General features: G+C 35.1%; 1 protein-coding gene across 7 annotated transcripts in view; it reads left to right on the top strand.

Annotated features, from left to right (window-relative positions):
- STXBP5 (syntaxin binding protein 5) overlaps nucleotides 1-18899 on the top strand; it is a 105499-nt gene that overhangs the window by 70491 nt on the left and 16109 nt on the right. The window contains exons 19-22 of one of the 7 annotated variants that reach the window (XM_052672972.1): nucleotides 7120-7185; nucleotides 10032-10091; nucleotides 10216-10263; nucleotides 16299-16349. In XM_052672972.1, the coding sequence (XP_052528932.1) occupies nucleotides 7120-7185; nucleotides 10032-10091; nucleotides 10216-10263; nucleotides 16299-16349 (225 nt within the window). The remainder of the gene's footprint in view (nucleotides 1-7119; nucleotides 7186-10031; nucleotides 10092-10215; nucleotides 10264-16298; nucleotides 16350-18899) is intronic. The other 6 variants (XM_052672982.1, XM_052672988.1, XM_052673006.1 and 3 more) reach the window with 6 other exon arrangements.

Here is an 18899-nt window from a genome sequence, read left to right as displayed (position 1 = left end):
TTATATGAGCCCATCAATTTTGGCAGATACCCAGCATATCTGCTGGGATCCTTTTCTGTCTTGTTTCAGCCTTTGTCTAGAAAGAGTGTTATGCTGTGTATACTCTTATATTTGTTTTAAAGGAAGCTTTTGATATAAATGAACCAATTAAAGTTTTTTTTTTTGTAAAAATGACTGTTTTGAAAAGATACTGAAGAAAGGTGCTAGTTTATACTAGGAGGAAAGTAATCTTTCAGTCAAAATCCCAAACATTTTTATTGGCAAAATGAAAAGTTAGAACTTTAAATAATAAGGAGAAAATAGTTTTAGTTGATATTTTTAAGCTAATTTTTAAAACACCTAAAATGGAACTGTCAACAACATCACTGTTGCCTCCAAATGATTATTATTGGGAAACACATTGTTTAGAAAACTTCATGGTTGGTTTACTTTAAATGATTCAGAATAAAGTTCAGGTAGTGTTATACTGAAGTGAAAGTGGATGCTCCTGGACATATTTTAGTAAATCTTGGGTTTGAGAAAGATTTTGTTGCCATCTGTCAGATTTCTTCAACTGAGGAAGGTGCTTTAAAAAAATAATTAGCTTAGAGAGGAACACACACGGTTCTTGGGGACAGATGTCTTTTTCTATTGTAGAGAAAGATAAGTATTAAAACAAAAAAGCATTCAGAGAGAAAGAAGTAACTTCACTGGTTCACTCTGTTAATGTCTCATGGTAGTAAAGGACTTGCCTTGTGCTTCGTGCTTTTATGTTTAAAACTGCTTTTTGTAGTGCTAAACATTAATCACTTTCTTTTCTTGCTTTTTGTTGTTTAATGCTCAGCATAACTGTATTACAACTGTATCTCTAAGATACTCCTCAGTGGAGTCCTTTTTGTTAATTAATGTAACTATTAAATGAAATTGTATATTTTTTTAATCTTACATTTTAATACTAATGATCTGCATGGCAAGAGCATTTTATAAACCTCATTATACAAGTTATTCAACTGGCTTTTCTGTCTCAAATGTACTGTTAGTCTCTCCATCTTTCCTTTTCTCATTGCTGCGTAAAGGTATGCTGACTGTGGCTTCTTGCATGTGCGGCCTTTCTAACTTATATTCAGAGTCTGTGAAAAAGCTTCGCACCTCTTATATAAGTAAGTCATCTCATGACCAAAAGAAAAATATTTTTGAACATCTGAATTTGATTTTTTTTTTACTTGCTGTTCACTTACCATAAATACTTTTGTTATACCATTTTAAATAATTGTTTTACTTTTAGAAACTGTTTTGAACCATACGTCAATCACATTTCTTGTTCATGACATCCCTAATAGAAATGGGAAGAAAAAAAAGAATGACCATAATAGTCTCTGTATTAGGGGGAAAGGGTAGGAGGGAGAAGGAAAGAAAGATCTTAGATCTCGCTTAGTCTTAAAAGTTACTGATGTCTGTGGTCCCAAGATCTTACCATCAAATCTATTAGTCCTCTGAGCACCAGGGCTAGAATCTGCCTTTACTTGTTCTCTGTACTGTAAGAAAAACCTTGAGACTTCATGCTTGATTATGATTATTATTATTAATTTACTTTTTAACGTTGTAAAACACAATGATTTGTCTGTTCAAGTGAAAGCTTCCTTCTACTAAGATGTTGCTTTATAGGGATTGAGAGTGGAGGTATTAGTGTATTGTGCAGCCCTGTAAGATTTCCAAGCGCTTTTGATGTTCAGGAGCACCGCAGTAGAGTCATAGCCCATCAGAAATGTGAGTTACCTCAGGGTTTTTCTGACTTATTCCAACATTCACAGCATCAAAGAATTCAGAGCATATGGACTTGACTTCAGAAGTATAATATGATTCCTTTCCCTAGCATGTCATTTTTCTCCAGCCTTTGGGCAGAAGTTTGAAATCTGACTCCCTTGCTAAATAGGGAGTAGAATAAAACAAAATCCAAGGAACCTCAGTGGTGGTGGTGAAAGAAACACTTAAGACTGTGGTCCAGTTCTATTAGTTCTACTTTTTGTTTTTGGTTGTTTTTGGGTTGTTATTTTTGTTTTGTTTTACCAAAGAGAGAGAAAAATACATTTCAGGGATGGTAGACTGTCTTCCATCGTCTGCTGCCAAGGGAGAGAGTTATATGTAAAAGAAATGCTTCTGCTTTGAGATGATACAGAACTAAAAGGCAAGATCAGCTGCTCCTTTGTCATTTTGAAGGGAAGGAAAAGGTGGACAGTAGTCCCAGAATTACTTTCCAAAGCCAGCAATTGAAAAGCTGATTCTACATGGAATATTTAATATGTTAGAATACGTTTTTGTAAGTGTTGATTTCTTAACCTTGATGCTATCCTCCCTGTTTGAGATCTTTGATATACTGTTTCTGAAATGTGACAGGATCATAGAGCTGTTAAGAAGACAGACAATACTGGAACCAAATATCAAACAGTTCGTAACTGTAGGACTACACGAAAGAATGTATCAGTAGACGTTAGCTCCATAATTAAATCAACCAAAGATAACAACCTTCACTCTTTTAAATCTGAGTGCTGGTGGGAGTTGCAAGGTTTTATGTTATTTCTCAGTTAGTACAATGTACTACATTTTTTAAAATAAAAATCTATATCATTCTATAACACTTCATATGCTTTATTAGAGGCAGTTCAAGATTATTCTGACAAAATAGAAGCAGTTTTTGCTTACATGTGACTTTTGCTTATACATTAAAGACCAACGTCAGCTGTGACTAAGCCAAATATAGTACTCAATCATAAAGTTTGGTTTCTGGATTAGGGGGCTTTTCTGACTCTTTCAAGTCAGTTATTTATTATGTTCGTATTTTCACATCAAGCTAGTTCAAATTTTTAATTGGACTTGTTTCCAGTGAAGTTGGTATATAAGTGCCTGAATGACGTATATATATGAACTCACAAAACTCAACATATTAGTTAATTTTGACTGTAATTCTAGGGAATTTATAATGCAGCATGATATCTTTTCCATCTTTAATAGCATTATTTTATTTTTCTTAATTCATTTTTGTGTTTATTTCAAGTTTCTTGCTACTAGAGTTCAGAAAGAAGCTAAGAGCTTATTAGAAGATTAGTTTTTCCTGGTCTTCTAATCAGGCTTTAGTTCAGAAATGGAAAACTTAGGACCAATTGGCTTTAAAATCCCTTGTGAGTTGTGCATTTGTAAGCCTGAAATCATAAAACTTAATTCAGAATTCAGCGCACAAATTGGTTATATCGGTACTTGAGATTATAAAGTGTACAGACCTTAGTATTTCACAGATGCAACTCAGGTCATATTGAGTAACAGTAATTAGTGCTATTTATAAGAACTACTACATGAAATTATTTTATTTCTGTCCCTTCCTCCTCTTTGTCAAATAATAGCAGTGATGACTGTAATTAGATTTCCAGCATTTATGCGCAAGAATAATTAGCATCATGCCATAATTTAGTGGTATAAATCTTATGCATACAATTAGCAAGTAGTTTTATGATACGAATGCTTTGAGGTTTTCCGTTGGATCAATTGATGCGAGTTATTCATTAAGATGAGTATCAAATTGTAACCTCAATACTTATTACAGTGAAAGCAAGTGTGTAGGTATATGACTTTGTTCTTGGCTACATACTATTCCTGTCAAAGCGGGATTACACTTCTTACAGGAAACTAGTGTGAGAAGTTCAGCTCTTCCTCTGAAGAATTACAATAGAAGGAGATGGGAAGTTAAATTCCTAAACTTAGACTTCGGATTTGTATAGTTTGACTCCCTAAGGAGCATGATCTGGGACCGAGACGGTTTTTAAAAGCATGGCACAGTTTTGTCCTCCTAATATTGCTGCTGTGAGGATTTCCTTAGTATTTGTTCAAAGAGCGTTGTTTAAACCTGCTATCTTCAGTAATGAGCAAATCCACATAACGTGATACTGCATTGTTTGTTGTTGTCCTGGCAAGTCAGAATTGAAGCTGTACTTGGATCTGGAGTAATAAGTGCTCATGTTTCTGTGTTTTATAATAGAACTTCATGCACATGTGTGCGGCATGTATGAGCATAGCACCAGATCTAATCTATCAGACTTCTATAACAAACTCCAAAAGGCCTCGGGGAGCATGTTTTAAGGTGAACTTTTGGAGCCGTTCTTCTAGCCTTCTTCTGTCCTAGATCTAGAACAAACTCAAAATTTTAGTAGGCTGGATGAATTGCTTTGGATATATTTTCTTTCCACCTGATTCAGACCTGTTAGAAAAACGTTTGAATTATTGTACATGTACAAACTATGCTGTTCTCGCAGTTATCCGGGCTCACTGTGTACAGATACACCACTCTCATAAGGGATACAGCAGTAAGTAGCTCTTAGTTAAGTCAGAAGACATCATCTTCTAAATCATGACGAATGCATAAATAGTTTTCCCTGAGCAGCAGTCTTGGCACAAAATTTAGTCTATACTCTGCTCTTTCTTGGCCTGATTGTTGACAACCAGATCTAATTATTGCTGCCACTAGAAACATGCATTTTAGGCTGTTGTTGCTACAAGAATATTGATGAATGGGCATTCCTCAGAGTCCTGACTTCAGACTGAAGGCCTGCAAACCTTGTAGGTACTCCTTTGTTATGTTGGCAAGAACTGCTTAAGAACTGCCTTGCACTTAAGAACTGTTCATTTTCAAATCCCTCCCAGCAACTACAGCAAAGATTTCTGTTGGGTTAGTGAAATGAAAGTAGGAGATGACAAGAATAAGCCGTCACTTATGAAAGAATATTAAAATACCAAAATGACATTTGTTCTCTAAGGGTGAAGCAATTTCTTCAATGGCTACTATGAGAAGAGTCCACCTCAAAGGTTCAGGACATGTAAAACAACTTTGCATAAGAAGCAACTTTTAATCTGATAGACTGTGGTTGGCTGGAATTTTTTTAATTCCTTCTAGTGATGCCATAGCCAGCCCAGCAAAAATGTTCTGTGCTGTCTCTGCTTTCCATAAGCTGAAAGAGTGGGGAGATGCTAAATATCTGTTTTAGGTGAACTGCAGTCATATCTGAATGTTCAGTATTTATTTACTTGACTGTTCCCAGTACCAAAAATTCATTTCCATTTTACATGCATAATAAAAATCTTATCAGGATCTTCCTTTACCTTTGAAGGCTATTGGGTATCATCAAGGCTATATTTCTGGAATGCTAACCCCATACTCCCAAGTCATAATAGAGCTCTGTAAATTTCCAGAAATGTTAACCATAAAGGTCATTAACCCTAAGCTGATACTGATCCCCTGTGTTTGGGATTAGTAGAGCTACTAAGCATGAACTTGTAGCATGTAGTCTGCTCAGACCATATGTGAGAGAATAACAAACACTAAAATTGCCTTTAAAAGTATATTGGGCATTATTATTTAAATATGCGTGAGTGGAATGTATATAGCCTACCCTTGGTACTATCTGAAACTTGTACTGCTTCCTGGGAGAGCAGCTTATGGCTTTTTGAAAAAAAGATATTACACAGCCCTGGGTAGCACAGAACGCATAGACTCTCAAGTGTGTTTTAAACTGGTGGTTTTGGAGGTGAAAATGTACTTTGTGGGAGAACATATACCATGATTATCCCGTAATACTCTATGATTTTAGAAAAAATACTTAAAATTGTTTACCACTATGCAGGAGAAAGAAAACATACAGCTTCTACCTGGGATATCCCCATATGTTTTCAAATTCAAATCAGTTCTTTGACTTTTGTTAAGTGAAGGCTTTACCTGTTCATAAGGTCATTTGCACATCATTGTCATCACTGAGTTTTTTGAGGTGCAATTTGCCCATGCTTTTAGTCTTAAATAAACCGAAAAGCTATATTGCATAAATATAACAGTGTGTCAATGTAGCATAACTTCAATGGATTCCACAGTGATATGATGTCTTTTTTTTCCTTTAAATTATTACCTTTGGTTTTGATAATTGGGAAATCTAACACTTGTATAGAAGAGGAAATAAATATGGGGAAAGAGAAAAGGAAAAAAAATATGGGAATAATTATTACAGATGCACTGTTGAATGCATCTATATAGATAGGCTTTGCCTGTTCAATCTCTTGTTGCTTCAGCTGTTACTCTCCTGGAGGTTTTTAACTTTATTTGAAATGCCAGCGTGCATGCAAAAACCTCCTATTTAACAAGTATTTATTTACTTACCTATTTAATTTCTGTAAAGTATTGCATTCTTGTTTACACTAGTATCACATAAAATATCCCTGAAGGAAAACAAGGTTATATACATATATATAATATGTATATAAATTATATGTGCATAATTCACCTTAATATATTTATAAAATCCTTTATCCTGGGCTGTTTTGCTGGCAATTTCCTATCAAAAATGAAAATGGTAACATATCTTTAAACTCCTGGCTCATGTCATGAAAGCTATCTTCTGATCCTAAAAATTATTCCATCTTTAGCATCAGATGCTGAACTTCTGTGCTTTATTTCCTTACTGAAATGTAATTGCATTACTGAAATGTAAAGAATGAACTTTAGGAAGCACCCAAATACCGTAAAATCTTAAAGTGACATTTTCCAGCAGAACTCCAAGCTGACCTCTGCAATACAACATTAAATATAAAGCTCACCACTTCAGCAGATAAAGCTGAAAGCAAATTGTAAGCAAATTGGTAAGCAAATTGTGAAAAACACTGGTTATACATCTGAGTGTGATTGTCATCTTCAAGATCCTCTTCTACCTGACTTTCTTTTACAGTTATATATATATGTGTATATCTATATATATATAATTTTTTTTCAAAACAGAAATGTGTACTTAACATACATTCATGGCATGAAATTAACTGTTCAGATTATTTTCATAGTTAAAAGAGGGTTCTTTTTGACTGAAATTTAATGAGGAAGTATGTTTTGTAAAATCCAGTAAGACATCTTTAGTAGGATGAAGCGGCTTTACAGTCACTGCGGCTGATGTCTAAATTTAAAACAAACAAACAAACAAAAAAAACCAACAGTGTAATACTAACAAATTCTACCACAACCATCTGGTTTGTATCTAATTAAATATCCAGTTTCTAACTGCAATGGAAGAAAGGAAAAAATAGCAGCCATGCTTATCAGACGCTATTTTTGTGTTCCAGCAGGTCTTTGTGATATTAATGAGGGTACAGTGGTGCCAGAAGATCGCTGCAAATCACCCACTTCAGGTAATCATAACTTAGTCTGATTTTCAGCTTCTTATTTGCATGGAAGATGGCATACTTGAATACAGACTAGTTGAATAAAGCCTGTAGTCTTCTCACAAGTTGTTGTAGCTTTCCTGAAAAATGTTGCTGCGTTGCACCACTGTGTTTTTAAAGGAAGATTAATTTAATAGATGCAATAGAAATGTCATAAAGATAAGTGAAGAGATAAAATCTGTAATATTTGTTGTAAGGAACATACTCCGCGGCACAATTGAATTTTGAAACTCTGATAAAAGATGCTCTAATTCCTTTAGGAGTGCATGTGTCTGGTGTCTCAGAGTCCTCAAAAGTGGTTTAAGGAAAGTCTGCAGAAGGAGCAAAGGAGCTAGTTTTTTTCTTTCCTTTGGAATCAGAAGTCTTCAGAGGCTTACATCCTTACAAAGTAGGATTTCTCTGCTTCAAAAAAAAAAGTTCTGTCACTACTCCTGTATCAGACTATTCTAAAGGAAAGCTGCAGTAACGATACATTACTTAGATTTTTTTTTCAATGTTGGCTAATTGAAACTATAACAATGTAAATATTACATGTCAATATATAATATTAGAGATGAATGTTTGTTGTAATTTTTTGTTAGAATAATGCTGGATTTTTAAAGTAGTACTATGTCTCTTCATCTGCTTCATTCAAATCTCTACTCCAAATTCAAAGGTCAAAGTTGCAGATTTACCTGTTGTAAGGTGTGTAGTAGGACAAGAGTCAAGGTTTGGAAAAATCTTAAATTTACCAGTTTGCCTACTCTCCATCCCTCCTGTTTGAGTTGTAGTAGACAAGGTTAAAATGTAATGCAGTTTGGATATTTCTTTCTAGGTGCACATGCAATACTAAAAAAAAAAATTCTGAATTCAAAAAATAGAGAATGGACAAAAGACAGGTGAGAAGCCACAGTTGCAAGCCCTGTAGATTTTTGTAGTAGTGAATTGAACTTCATCTTGTTTCCCTTAGTTCTCTCAGTTTTTCATGAATGAGAAATATTCACGGCAGACTTCTCCAATATTTCCTTTGAAAAAGGTACTTGAAAGTAGGGATGGAGACTGGCAAGCTGTCACCTCACTGGTGACACAACACTCTGGTCTGTGTGTTCTGGGAAAGGCCAGCCATTATGGGTATGACAAGAGCTGCAATTCCTTAGGTTTAGTTTCTGAGTTTAGTGTTTTTTTGGGGTGTGGTCACAAGACTGGAACATTCTGCTACAGGGATAAGAGAGAGTTTGGATAAATCAGTTGCACAATATTGTTGAGTTTAAGATGCAGGACAGAGGCTGGATTTAAGTGAACTTTTTCCAGAACAGAGTTGGCCACTGAAGAAAGAAATACACTGACACCAATGGCTTACTTGTTAGCTACTTTAAGTCTGTAGGAGTGGGTTGACTGTACTGTTAGCTTTGACTGTTAGACAGTATGACCTATAAAGCAAATCAGTCACTATTGGGGTTGAAGTCTGCATTTGCTCAGGGCTGAGGCGTCTCTTCTGTGAGGAAAGGTTGAGGGAGCTGCGCTTCTTTAGCTTGGAGAAGAGAATGCTCCAGGGAGACCTCATTGTGGCCTTCCAGGACTTGAAGGGAGCATATAAACAGGAGGGTGAATGGCTGTCTATGAGGGTGGGTAGTGACAGGACAAGGGGGAATAGTTTTAAACTGAGACGGGAGGTTTAGGTTTGATATTAGGAGGAAGATTTTCACATAGAGGTTGGTGACACACTGGAACAGGTTGCCCAAGGAGGTTGTGGATGCCCCAACCCTGGAGGCATTCAAGGCCAGGCTGGATGTGGCTCTGGGCAGCCTGGTCTGGTGGTTGGTGACCCTGTGCATAGCAGGGAGGTTGAAACTCGATGATCTTGGTGGTCCTTTTCAACCCAGGCCATTCTGTGATTCTGTGATTCTCTTCCACCTTCCAGCGTACAGATGAAGAAGAACCTAAGTTGCATTTAATTTCCTCCAGTGGGTGTTAATGAATTTCAGAGGACTGTAAAATGGACTGTCAATTGTATTCTACTTTTTTAATAATACAGAAACGCTAGTGAGGGAGGTGCAGTGTGTGCAAGGGTTGGGTAGTAGCTTTGTGCCCCCCTTTTTTTTTGTTTTGTTTGTTTAACTGAAATTAGGTAGTGACAAAGTGAGGACTCTGAGGACACTAATCTGACCATAAAACATCTCATTGTAAGCCAGCATGTCTTTATGTTTGCAGATGTCACTGTATCTTATTTCTATACTTTCACAAAATAATATCCAGTAAAATTTTCTGGTTTTTTGTTGAAGTTTGTTTTTATTTCATGGCAATAGGAAGCTTCAAACAGTGGGACTTACAGCCACCATTGCTGACTGCAGTATTAAGAATTTTGAGAAATCTTTGTTGGCAGAAAAGAACTGTGGCTGAACAATTATTTATTGCATTGAAAAGAAACAGATTTGAAAAGCTTTCTCATTTATTGCTGCCAGCAATAAATTGTGTTCTGTGAATCACACTTAGGTGAATTTTTGTCTGGAGTCATGATTACAAGAGTAATCTAGTTATTCAACGTAAACATTTTATTCAGTGAGGGAAATGTTTCTAGCAATGTAACTTCTGCCCTGCACAGAATAGTACCTTGCATTACAATTTTTGTGGTTAACCTCAATATAGCAGAATTCCTGACTCTCAAGAATAATTTGGAATCCACAGCATCTAGCACAGCTACCAGAGAATACCAGTATCAGTTTTTGATAATTCAGTACATCTTCTTTTCTACCTTAAACTGAAATCTTTTATTAATACATTGGGTATGCATCAAAAATAAATGTATATATATTTCATTCTGTCTTTGCTCTTAGGTTCTGGTTCACCAAATTCTGATGATGATGAGCAAAAAATGAATAATTTTATAGAAAAGGGTACAGTATTTTTTTTCCTTAGTTTTTCTTTTTGTGTTTTTGTTTTTTTGCAGTTCATCCTTTGATACATAGATTGACTTTTTTTGTTGTTGTTTTTTTTTTTTAATTAAAATACTATTTGCAGTGAAGACCAAAAGCAGACAGTTTTCCAAGATGGTAGCCAATGACATAGGTAGGAACTAGAAAGATTCTTTTCTGTTCCCGTGTCTCACTCTATGCACCACTAACCCTGCATCAAAAAATAAATTAAAATTTTAAAAATCAAATTTCAATGCATATTCAATTAATAATTTTTCATTCTTTATTCTACTTGGTAATTCTGTGGGCTGCTTCTATGCTAAATATACTGGGCAGAATGATTTTTAAAAAATCAAGGATGCTGGTGGCTTAAATTCTGGTTTGTTTGGTTTGGTTTTTCTGGTTTTTGGTTTTTTTTCTGTTTTGCAAATGCACTTTTCTATTTTCTGGATGGGTAAGATTCTAATCTGTATTAGGAGTTCAGTCTATGCAAGTTACAACATTATTCCACTACTTATGCAAGGGTACAGGTGACTAATTTTTTTTCTTTTGTGTTACATTCATAGCCATATGGTCAGATTTGTATATTACAGTGATCAAGATAGAGGTAGTGTAATGCTTTCATTTAATCATTTGAAAAATGATTTGGTAACATCTACCAGTATGCTCCGTTATTGTTCCAGAATTGCTTTTATTTTTCTGCGTCCAGTTGTGACACAATTGCCTACCAGCTCCAGACTTGTCTTAAAAATTTGGTAACAGACTGCCTTGGAATATGTTGTATGCAGGCCATAGATTGAACCCTTTTGTGATTGGAATGAAAACTAGCTCTTCTTACAGCTATTTGGTCACTAAATAAATGAAAGCTAGAGGTTGTGTGATTTTGGGAAAAGGATTCTTCTTTCTTACCTGGGATATGGTTACTTTCATTTCAGAATCACTGCTGAAGTTTCATTATGTTTTCGTTGGTTGCATTAGTAAATCACTGGAAGGTTTAAATTTATTTATTATTCCTTTTGCGAGGTCAAAAACCTATGATTACTTTAGATAGTGAATATGTTTGCTGAAGTACTACTTCATAGTTTGTGTTGGACTGTAATTCACAGCAATGGAGGAAGAGATTTTTTTCAGTGTTCTCCCTCTGATTTGCTGATTGAAAACTTAACTTTTAATCTTAATCCACTAATCCATTTTATCACAGTTCAGCCACCAAAAATTGTTCAGAATTCAACAAGCTAAATGTGGCTGATGAAACTCTGGTATCTGAGGCACAACATGAGGAATATGCCCTTTGCTCAGTACTAAGTTGAGCACTGCTTGCACTGATAACAGGTTAACGAAGAGGAGCTCTGAGCGTGGAAACACAGGCATAATTAAAGAAAGCAAATCTCTCTCAATAATATATCATTATGTCAATTCAATTATATGATCGGAAAAACTTGAGTATGGTTTATGTTAATATTCATTAATGTGTTCTCCTAAAGGATTCAGGCTAACTGGAAACTTATGTTCAGTTCATTTAATGAGAAAAACAACACTTTGTCTTGTGCATAGTATGTCAGTGCCTGTTGATGAGGTATTTTCCTTTTGTCCTGAAGCAGTCTCCTGAACTTATTTCTTTTCGCGCAGAATAGGAGTCTTTTAATGTGACTATGATTTTAATTTTCCCTTTTTTTAAAGAAGTAATATCCAAGAATAATGAAGCATGCTAATGGTAATTCTGTAGAACTATTGACATCTGTTTCAGCTTGAAGCCTTACAACTGAAAATGCTGTGAATGTTTTTCACAACTGAAATACTATAACCTCTACAAGCAAAGCCTTTTTCAGGGTGAAAGTTCAAGGCAGAGTTGAGACAATAATGCATTTCATATGTAACTCATAACTGTTTACCAGTCAGTTCATACTGTGTTTTGTGCAATTTATTGGAAGTGTAAAGAATGCAATTATTTCATCCACATTTAGAGTTTTATGTAGCTGAATGCAATGCAAGGAATGTCTTCCTAGTTTTTCCTCCACAGCCATGTTTTCTGTACCTCGTATCTTTTTTCTGCATGATTTTCTGAACTTATAAGTTTTTCTGTATATGTAAATAAGGCAAAATGCTTTGCCACCTCTTTTTAATGATTACATGCTTTTTGCTTTTTTGTTATTTTAAATGGAAATGTCTGATAGATGTGTAAATGGGCAGTGAGTTTTGTGAAATATGAGTGCCACTTTGTCATTAATTTTACACTGAAACAACACCATTTATCATCAACTCTGTTTTAGTCAGTTAAGTATTTGGTACAATGAGCTTTATGTGGTTAAATACACTCGTTGAATCAGTCAGAACATGAGGTGTTTTTACATCCATTTCTGTAAGTAGCTTTAGTAAAGGTGCATGCAAAATATCATATACTCCATTATCTCTCTTTAAAACTGTCCCAGGAGATGTTATTTTTCAGCAAAAATTGTTTTTATTTCTGGAATTTAAGAACAATTGCAAATGAAACTATTAGGCGAATGTGCAGAGTAGTTCTAATTCATGATTTCTATACTCTACAGCTGTTAACACAAATTTTCACATTTTTTACATTCTAAATGCACAGCTACATTTGCCAAACGATGCTAAAATCATTGCCTTTTAACCTGTTTTCACAACATCAAAGCTTAAGAGCCTCAAAGTTCTTAGTTACTCTAATGACAGCTTCTTCCAGCATTTTTAACATTTTGTCTGATTTAATGTGGGGCATACGAAGCAGATCTATTTTCATACGTTTTCTTGTAAAATGGTTTTGTAAGTCATACCAAATTTTGAGATTTCAGCATTGATAATCTATTTCATTCAACCATCAGCAGTACAATATTTGGTTGTTCAGTCATCACAAAGTTAGTAAGTTGAGAAATATTTTTCATTCTGTGTAGCTGTCAAACACTGAATCATTTTGGGACTTTGATATATCTAAAAATACAATGAAGAAGCAGAAGATAATTCTATGCTGCTTAAATATTTCTTATGAAATTTTGAATGTTTTATGTTATATGTGAACCATTCTCGTCTGTCAAGACATCAGTACGCTTGTCTCCCTTACAGTTTTTAGAGGGTTTTTTAGCAAAGGGTTTCCTTAAATAGGGGATGTATGAGAAAAATGGTATACAGCTTTCAAATTTATACACTTTAGGACATAATTATTTGTAAAGTAGCTTGGGATAACTTGCTGCAAGTAGGATACAACTATTACTTCTAAGCCACAGTTTCCTATTGAGGCATGTTTCAGATAGTCAGCAGGTTTTTTTCATTGAATTGATTGAGCCTGCCATACAGAAATGCAACATGCTTATGCCAGTGTAACCTTCCACATCTGCTCCCTAAAGACAAACATGAGAAATCTCTAAGAATCCTGTAGGCTGTTTTTGGACAGTTGTCTAATCTCCTTTTCATGTGATACATATTTGGTTATATAAATCAGCAAAAAGAAATGTATATACATGCCTATGTATGACCTTAGATTTTCTACGTTAGAAGAGTATAAAGTAGATATAAGCACAAGGCAAAGTAGTCATTGCCTGGAGCAGCAATCTGATAAGAGCAGCAAAATGATTCCTTAGATTCCATCTCCTTGTCTTGCACTGGTTGCAGAAAGGCAGCCTTGGCTGTAAATGGGGCAGCAATCACCATCACCACCAATGTATTCAACTGCGGCATCACAGCAAATACTTGAGGTCAGCTGCACCCAGCAGGAGCAGTCACCATCACCATTGCCTTGTTGTACAACTGGAATGAAATGACCAAAGCTGAGAATGTTCTCTGTATATCTCAATCTTGTTAGCTTTTTTTTCCATTTCCCCAAAAAGTATCTTTCATGTAGATGATGTCTGTGATGTCTGGCAGTACTGTTTTTCCATCTATGGCATGGCAAAACTGAATTTTCTGAAACTTGTAAACTGTAAGACATATACGCATACAAGTTACTTGTTGCACCAAGTAATGTTAGTTAGTAAATTATTTAGCTGTGAAATACTTGTATTTTCTTATTGCTTTTTGAGGCACTTTTCTGTCTAAACACAAGATGGCAGTACTGCTTTTTAAATAGGGTCTGGTTTACTATTTACATTTGAGTTATTGAGGTTTTTCACGTGTTTTTAAATGTGACTTCTCTGCATAACGTATTCACAATTTCTAGCAGTAATGTTCTTTTAACAACTCATTTATTTTCTTATTCTATTAATGAGAAGCATTTTTTAGTGTTTGCTAAAAAATACAAAGGGCAGATTTGTTTTACCTCATCAACCTAGTTCATGCAACTGACCTTCCACTAATGAGTAGAAAGCTGAAAGTGAGGATTGAGTCTTAGAATGCAACACTACCAGCCTATATTCCATGTTATCTGTTGCCTAAGTAACTCAGTTTTTGCCACTTTTTTTTTTTCCCCCCCAAGTTCTTAAAATCATTAAACACTTTCATTTGAGAAGCCAGAAGCAACCACTGTGGTCTTCGAAGTGATTAAATGATTGCTGATATTCACACGTGGGGAAAAACAAACAAACAAAAACCTCACAAAAATAGCTCAATTTGTATGTGTGCAAGCTATTGTTAAGTATCTCAGCCTTTTATAATTTATTTGTCCAAAACAGAACATAAGATTTAAGATGAGGAATGCTCATCTTGTAATTCACGATTCCAGACGAGGTTTCTTTATCTTTCTTCAAGCTGATGCAAGTTAAATCTGACAGCAGAAACCTTGTCGCTATTGCTGTGTCTTACCATAGTTTTCTGCATGCACAGCTGAACACTGATCTGAAGCAGAACTCAATCTTGTTGAAAACAGTCCTTGTCAGAAACTTAATTAAGATAAGTTTTGGCCTCATCATTAAGCCAGGCAGCAGCAATGCAAACATGAAGGTAGGAAGCATGTCTGTAGCTGCAGTGCTCTTTTCAGAAGCAGCCTGCAACAGACAGAATGTTGAAGTGCCTAACACTGTGGTCTGAGTTCAATTTAATTTGACCAGGACGTACTTTGTAACAGTGACATGCGAAGGAAATGAGATTATTTCTGGAGACTTGCTCTCTAATTTTTATCATGCATGACAAGAATAAAACTGTTCCAACCATTCAGTTAACTAGACTTTGCAATATTGATGAGCATAGTTGATGATACAGTGAAGTACTTTCATTATTGAAGGAGTGGAAGTAACTTCGAATCGTATGCTCTTTGTTAGGATTTGTAAAAAACAATGATTTTTGTTTAAACAGACAACTAGAATGAGTTCCACTTTTAAGTGAGAGGAGCAATAAGATTCAATCCTGCTTTATGACTGATATACATTACAAGGTACTCCTTAAACTGAGACTGTTCTCAACATCTGTTTCAGGTAGAGAAGTGTTTCTCTTATGAGATAGCAAAGAATTAAACAATGAATCAAAATACAGGCACGTGGCTAAGAAATAAATTCAAATTCTATTGCTGCTCTAGTAGTTGAACTACTGCATTATTTTTTTCACTCTCCAGTAGTTATTGGAATAAAGATGAAAGGGGGATGTATGGCAGCAAGACTACTAGTGAGTCTATTTTAGCAGCATGTTGGATGCATGCTTTATTTCCTCACAGTATTGCTAGAATGTGACTCTTTGAGTGTTACAGGAGTTTGTATGCTGCTCATTTTAAAATTCTTTGTAACTTCTTCGTTCTTCTAAGATCGCAGATCGCATCTCAGATTATTAGCTTATTTTACACGTTTACGTTAACATTTTAGAGTAATTAAAATTTAATCTTTTCTCCATTTTAAGTATCTCAGGTTTGATCAAGAAGTAGGGCAGAAGAGTGGATGGGATGTGAACTTTATGAAAGTTTCAATGTGCATTCTTGTAGTAGCTGAGAGTCTGTATTATCTCTTTTTACCTGAAGAGATAAATCTTGAATTTGAGCCAAACCAAATTCATCCAATATATCAAATTATTTCAGACATCTAAGGGGAAATGAAGTTTGGCAAAAGTAATAAAATGCTATATTTGGGGATCACAGTGGCTTCCGTGTTCTACTTTGCATGCCTCACTTGTGAGAGTGACGTTCTGCTTTAGCAGAAATCCTGTTAAGTACTGCAGTTAATGTTATAAACAACGATACATTAAATAATTGGAAAGAGGCAAATGCAGGCCAGCAGAATTGTGTTTATTCTTTTTTAAAAAAGGATATACTTCACTTTTCAGCAAAGATGTCCAGGAAGCTAAGTTTGCCAACTGAGTTAAAGCCTGATTTAGGTAAGTTTACAGAGTTGAATTTTATATTTACTGAAATTGTTTTACAGAATGTGAATACATACAAGTAAGAATCCTTGGTTATGTAAATTATTGTGACTGAGTTGCTTTATTTGAACTGTAGAACTAAAATTTAAATTCCACTCTTTCGGGGGGCTCCCTGGCACAAAACATCATTGCTGTCATTGTAAGGTAAGCCTGCAAATTTTGTCCATGGCTTATCACATTTTTGTGATTTTTTTTTTTTTAGGCGTCTGTCACTCTTACAGTAGTGCTGTGATAGGAAAAGTGTGAATAAGCAGGTAATTTATTGTAAGGAAAATTGCTTGCCAATTTGAAGCCATTCAATACTTTTCAAATTGCACAATACAGTATTTAGGAATGAGGATATGCTGAGGTCCGAGAAAAAGTTGGACATGTTTTTACAAGTGTTAATGATATTAAGACCACTTTCTATAAAAGAAAATGATATACAGTTGTTTGCTGGATGGACGGCCGGTCTGAGACTTTCATTTTTTTAAAAAAGTATTCTTTTTACATAATAAGCATTTCAGTTATGAAGCTTGTACCGCTAAAGGTCCTGACATTGCATAACTAAGACAACATACAGATGAATAAGCATATATTTATTACTTTGTCATCAAAAGTTGACTGCCAGCTTGTAGATCAGATCCTCAGCTTTTTTCTCTGAAGATGATCAGGAACAGCTGTAGACCTGCAGCAGCAGATACAGCCTGAGTAGGAAAGCTTCCTTTTGCCTGTCACAGCTCTCTTCTGTTCCTGCAGCAGAATCCCTTCCGTGGCCCCTGTAGAATACAGATCAGGCGCAGACTGGTAGGTGCAGAAGCATGCATTTGAAAATTACCACTATCAGCAAGAGAAGAGTTGATATTTAGAAACTTCAGATTTGGACCTCCCTGATTTACGTTAGAGCCTGCTCCACTCAGAAACGTAAAGCTGTAAGGAGCCCTCAGAGATCATTTACTCCAATGCTGTGGTGAAGATCCAAGTGTCTGACAGTTTAACCTCTCATCTATTCATGGGTCTCCAATAAATAAGTTTCTAGAAAAATACCATGCAACGTGTATGGTTTATAGCCAGTTAAATAAATTATCTATTAGTCAAACCATCTTCCTTATTTCCAGACTAATTCAGATTTTTTTCTTGTCCTTTCCACGAGGATCACAGATAACTGTTACTCCATTTCTCTGGTAGACATCTTATAGCTGTTGAGAGCTGTCATATCACTGATCTTTCTTTTTGCAGATAGGTTTAAATTTTTGTTTTTTTTGTTGCACTCTTTTGTTTTTATGAAATTAAGCTCTCTATCCTTTGCAAATTTACATTGACTAGGATGCCTTTTGATAATTCTTCTGGACACTGAAATTTTCTTCATCTTTCTAAAGCTGTTGTGCCTAGAACTAGAAGGATTTAACATGGCCTTGTTGACACCAATGAGCACAGAAATTCTATTTGTCTTTTTAGTGTCTGTCTGTTCTTCCTCACTACCGTCAGTGACAGTTTAGCTCTGATTTCTGTTTAGAGTTCCTTTTGTCAGACTTTGCAAACTGGGATACATTTGCACTTAAATATTATTGAATTCATTTTATTTATTCTTTTATTTTTGTTTGAAATTCTTAAATAATAAATAATTAGAAACAGATTTTTTAAGAAAGAACTCAGTATTTTCTTTGTGATTTTGTTGGTTTTTTTTTTTTTTTCTAGTAATATAATGGAACTTTTACTTGATCAACTCACTTCTTGAGAATTCATAAAGTATCTTGAGAATTCATAAAATATCTAATTTTAATGATCTTTCACTGGTTTTGCTTGACTATACCTGTGTGTGGCTGTATACACTTAAAAAACTCTTTTTGTTCTAGTAAAAGTTGTTTTTTATTTTACTCTTCAAGTCTGTAAATAACTTCCTGAGATGATGATAGTCTGTTTTTATTTTATTTAGTATCTTTTCTCCCAGTAGAATAGCTTTTGCATAGTGTTCTTCAGTAACTGTCAACTTAATTATATTTTTGCTTTTTTGATTAATTATGTGACCATATCTACTGGCTCAAGGGAACAACTGAAGTGCCTTTCTCCCAAGTTCAATATCTTCATCATTTTCTCTCATTTCTTTCCATGACTTCTTGAACCTTGATCACTTTCACTCTTTCATGAGCGCTTTCTTTCAACTCACTTTTCTGACTGGATCTTTAACCTACACCCTTCCTCCCTAGGTAGCTAAAACAAAGCGTGCTTCTGCATTCATCCTCCTTCCTAAAACGGAAGTTGTCTTCATCATGCTCTAGTCTGCATTATACCATTACTTTGCACTGTTGTAACCCAGCTGGTTACTACCATTACCACTAAATCCTATCCTTTGGTTTATTTGCTCAGAAGATCCTCATCTTTCCTTCCTTCTGATGAAGTGGTGTGTAGTGAGACATCACATCATTGTTCCTTCCTCTTCATTTGAAAATATTCCATTAACAAACCATAGATTCTTCTGTGTCTTCAGGGTAAACAAATACACAGTAATACAGTTAAGCCTTTTAC

The sequence above is a fragment of the Tympanuchus pallidicinctus genome, unplaced genomic scaffold (genome assembly GCF_026119805.1).
Source record: "Tympanuchus pallidicinctus isolate F22 unplaced genomic scaffold, pur_lepc_1.0 scaffold1, whole genome shotgun sequence".
In the NCBI taxonomy this organism is placed as follows: Eukaryota; Metazoa; Chordata; class Aves; order Galliformes; family Phasianidae; genus Tympanuchus; species Tympanuchus pallidicinctus.
The sequence above is the reverse complement of the archived record's forward strand: the minus strand, read 5'-3'. Positions and strand labels throughout refer to the sequence as shown.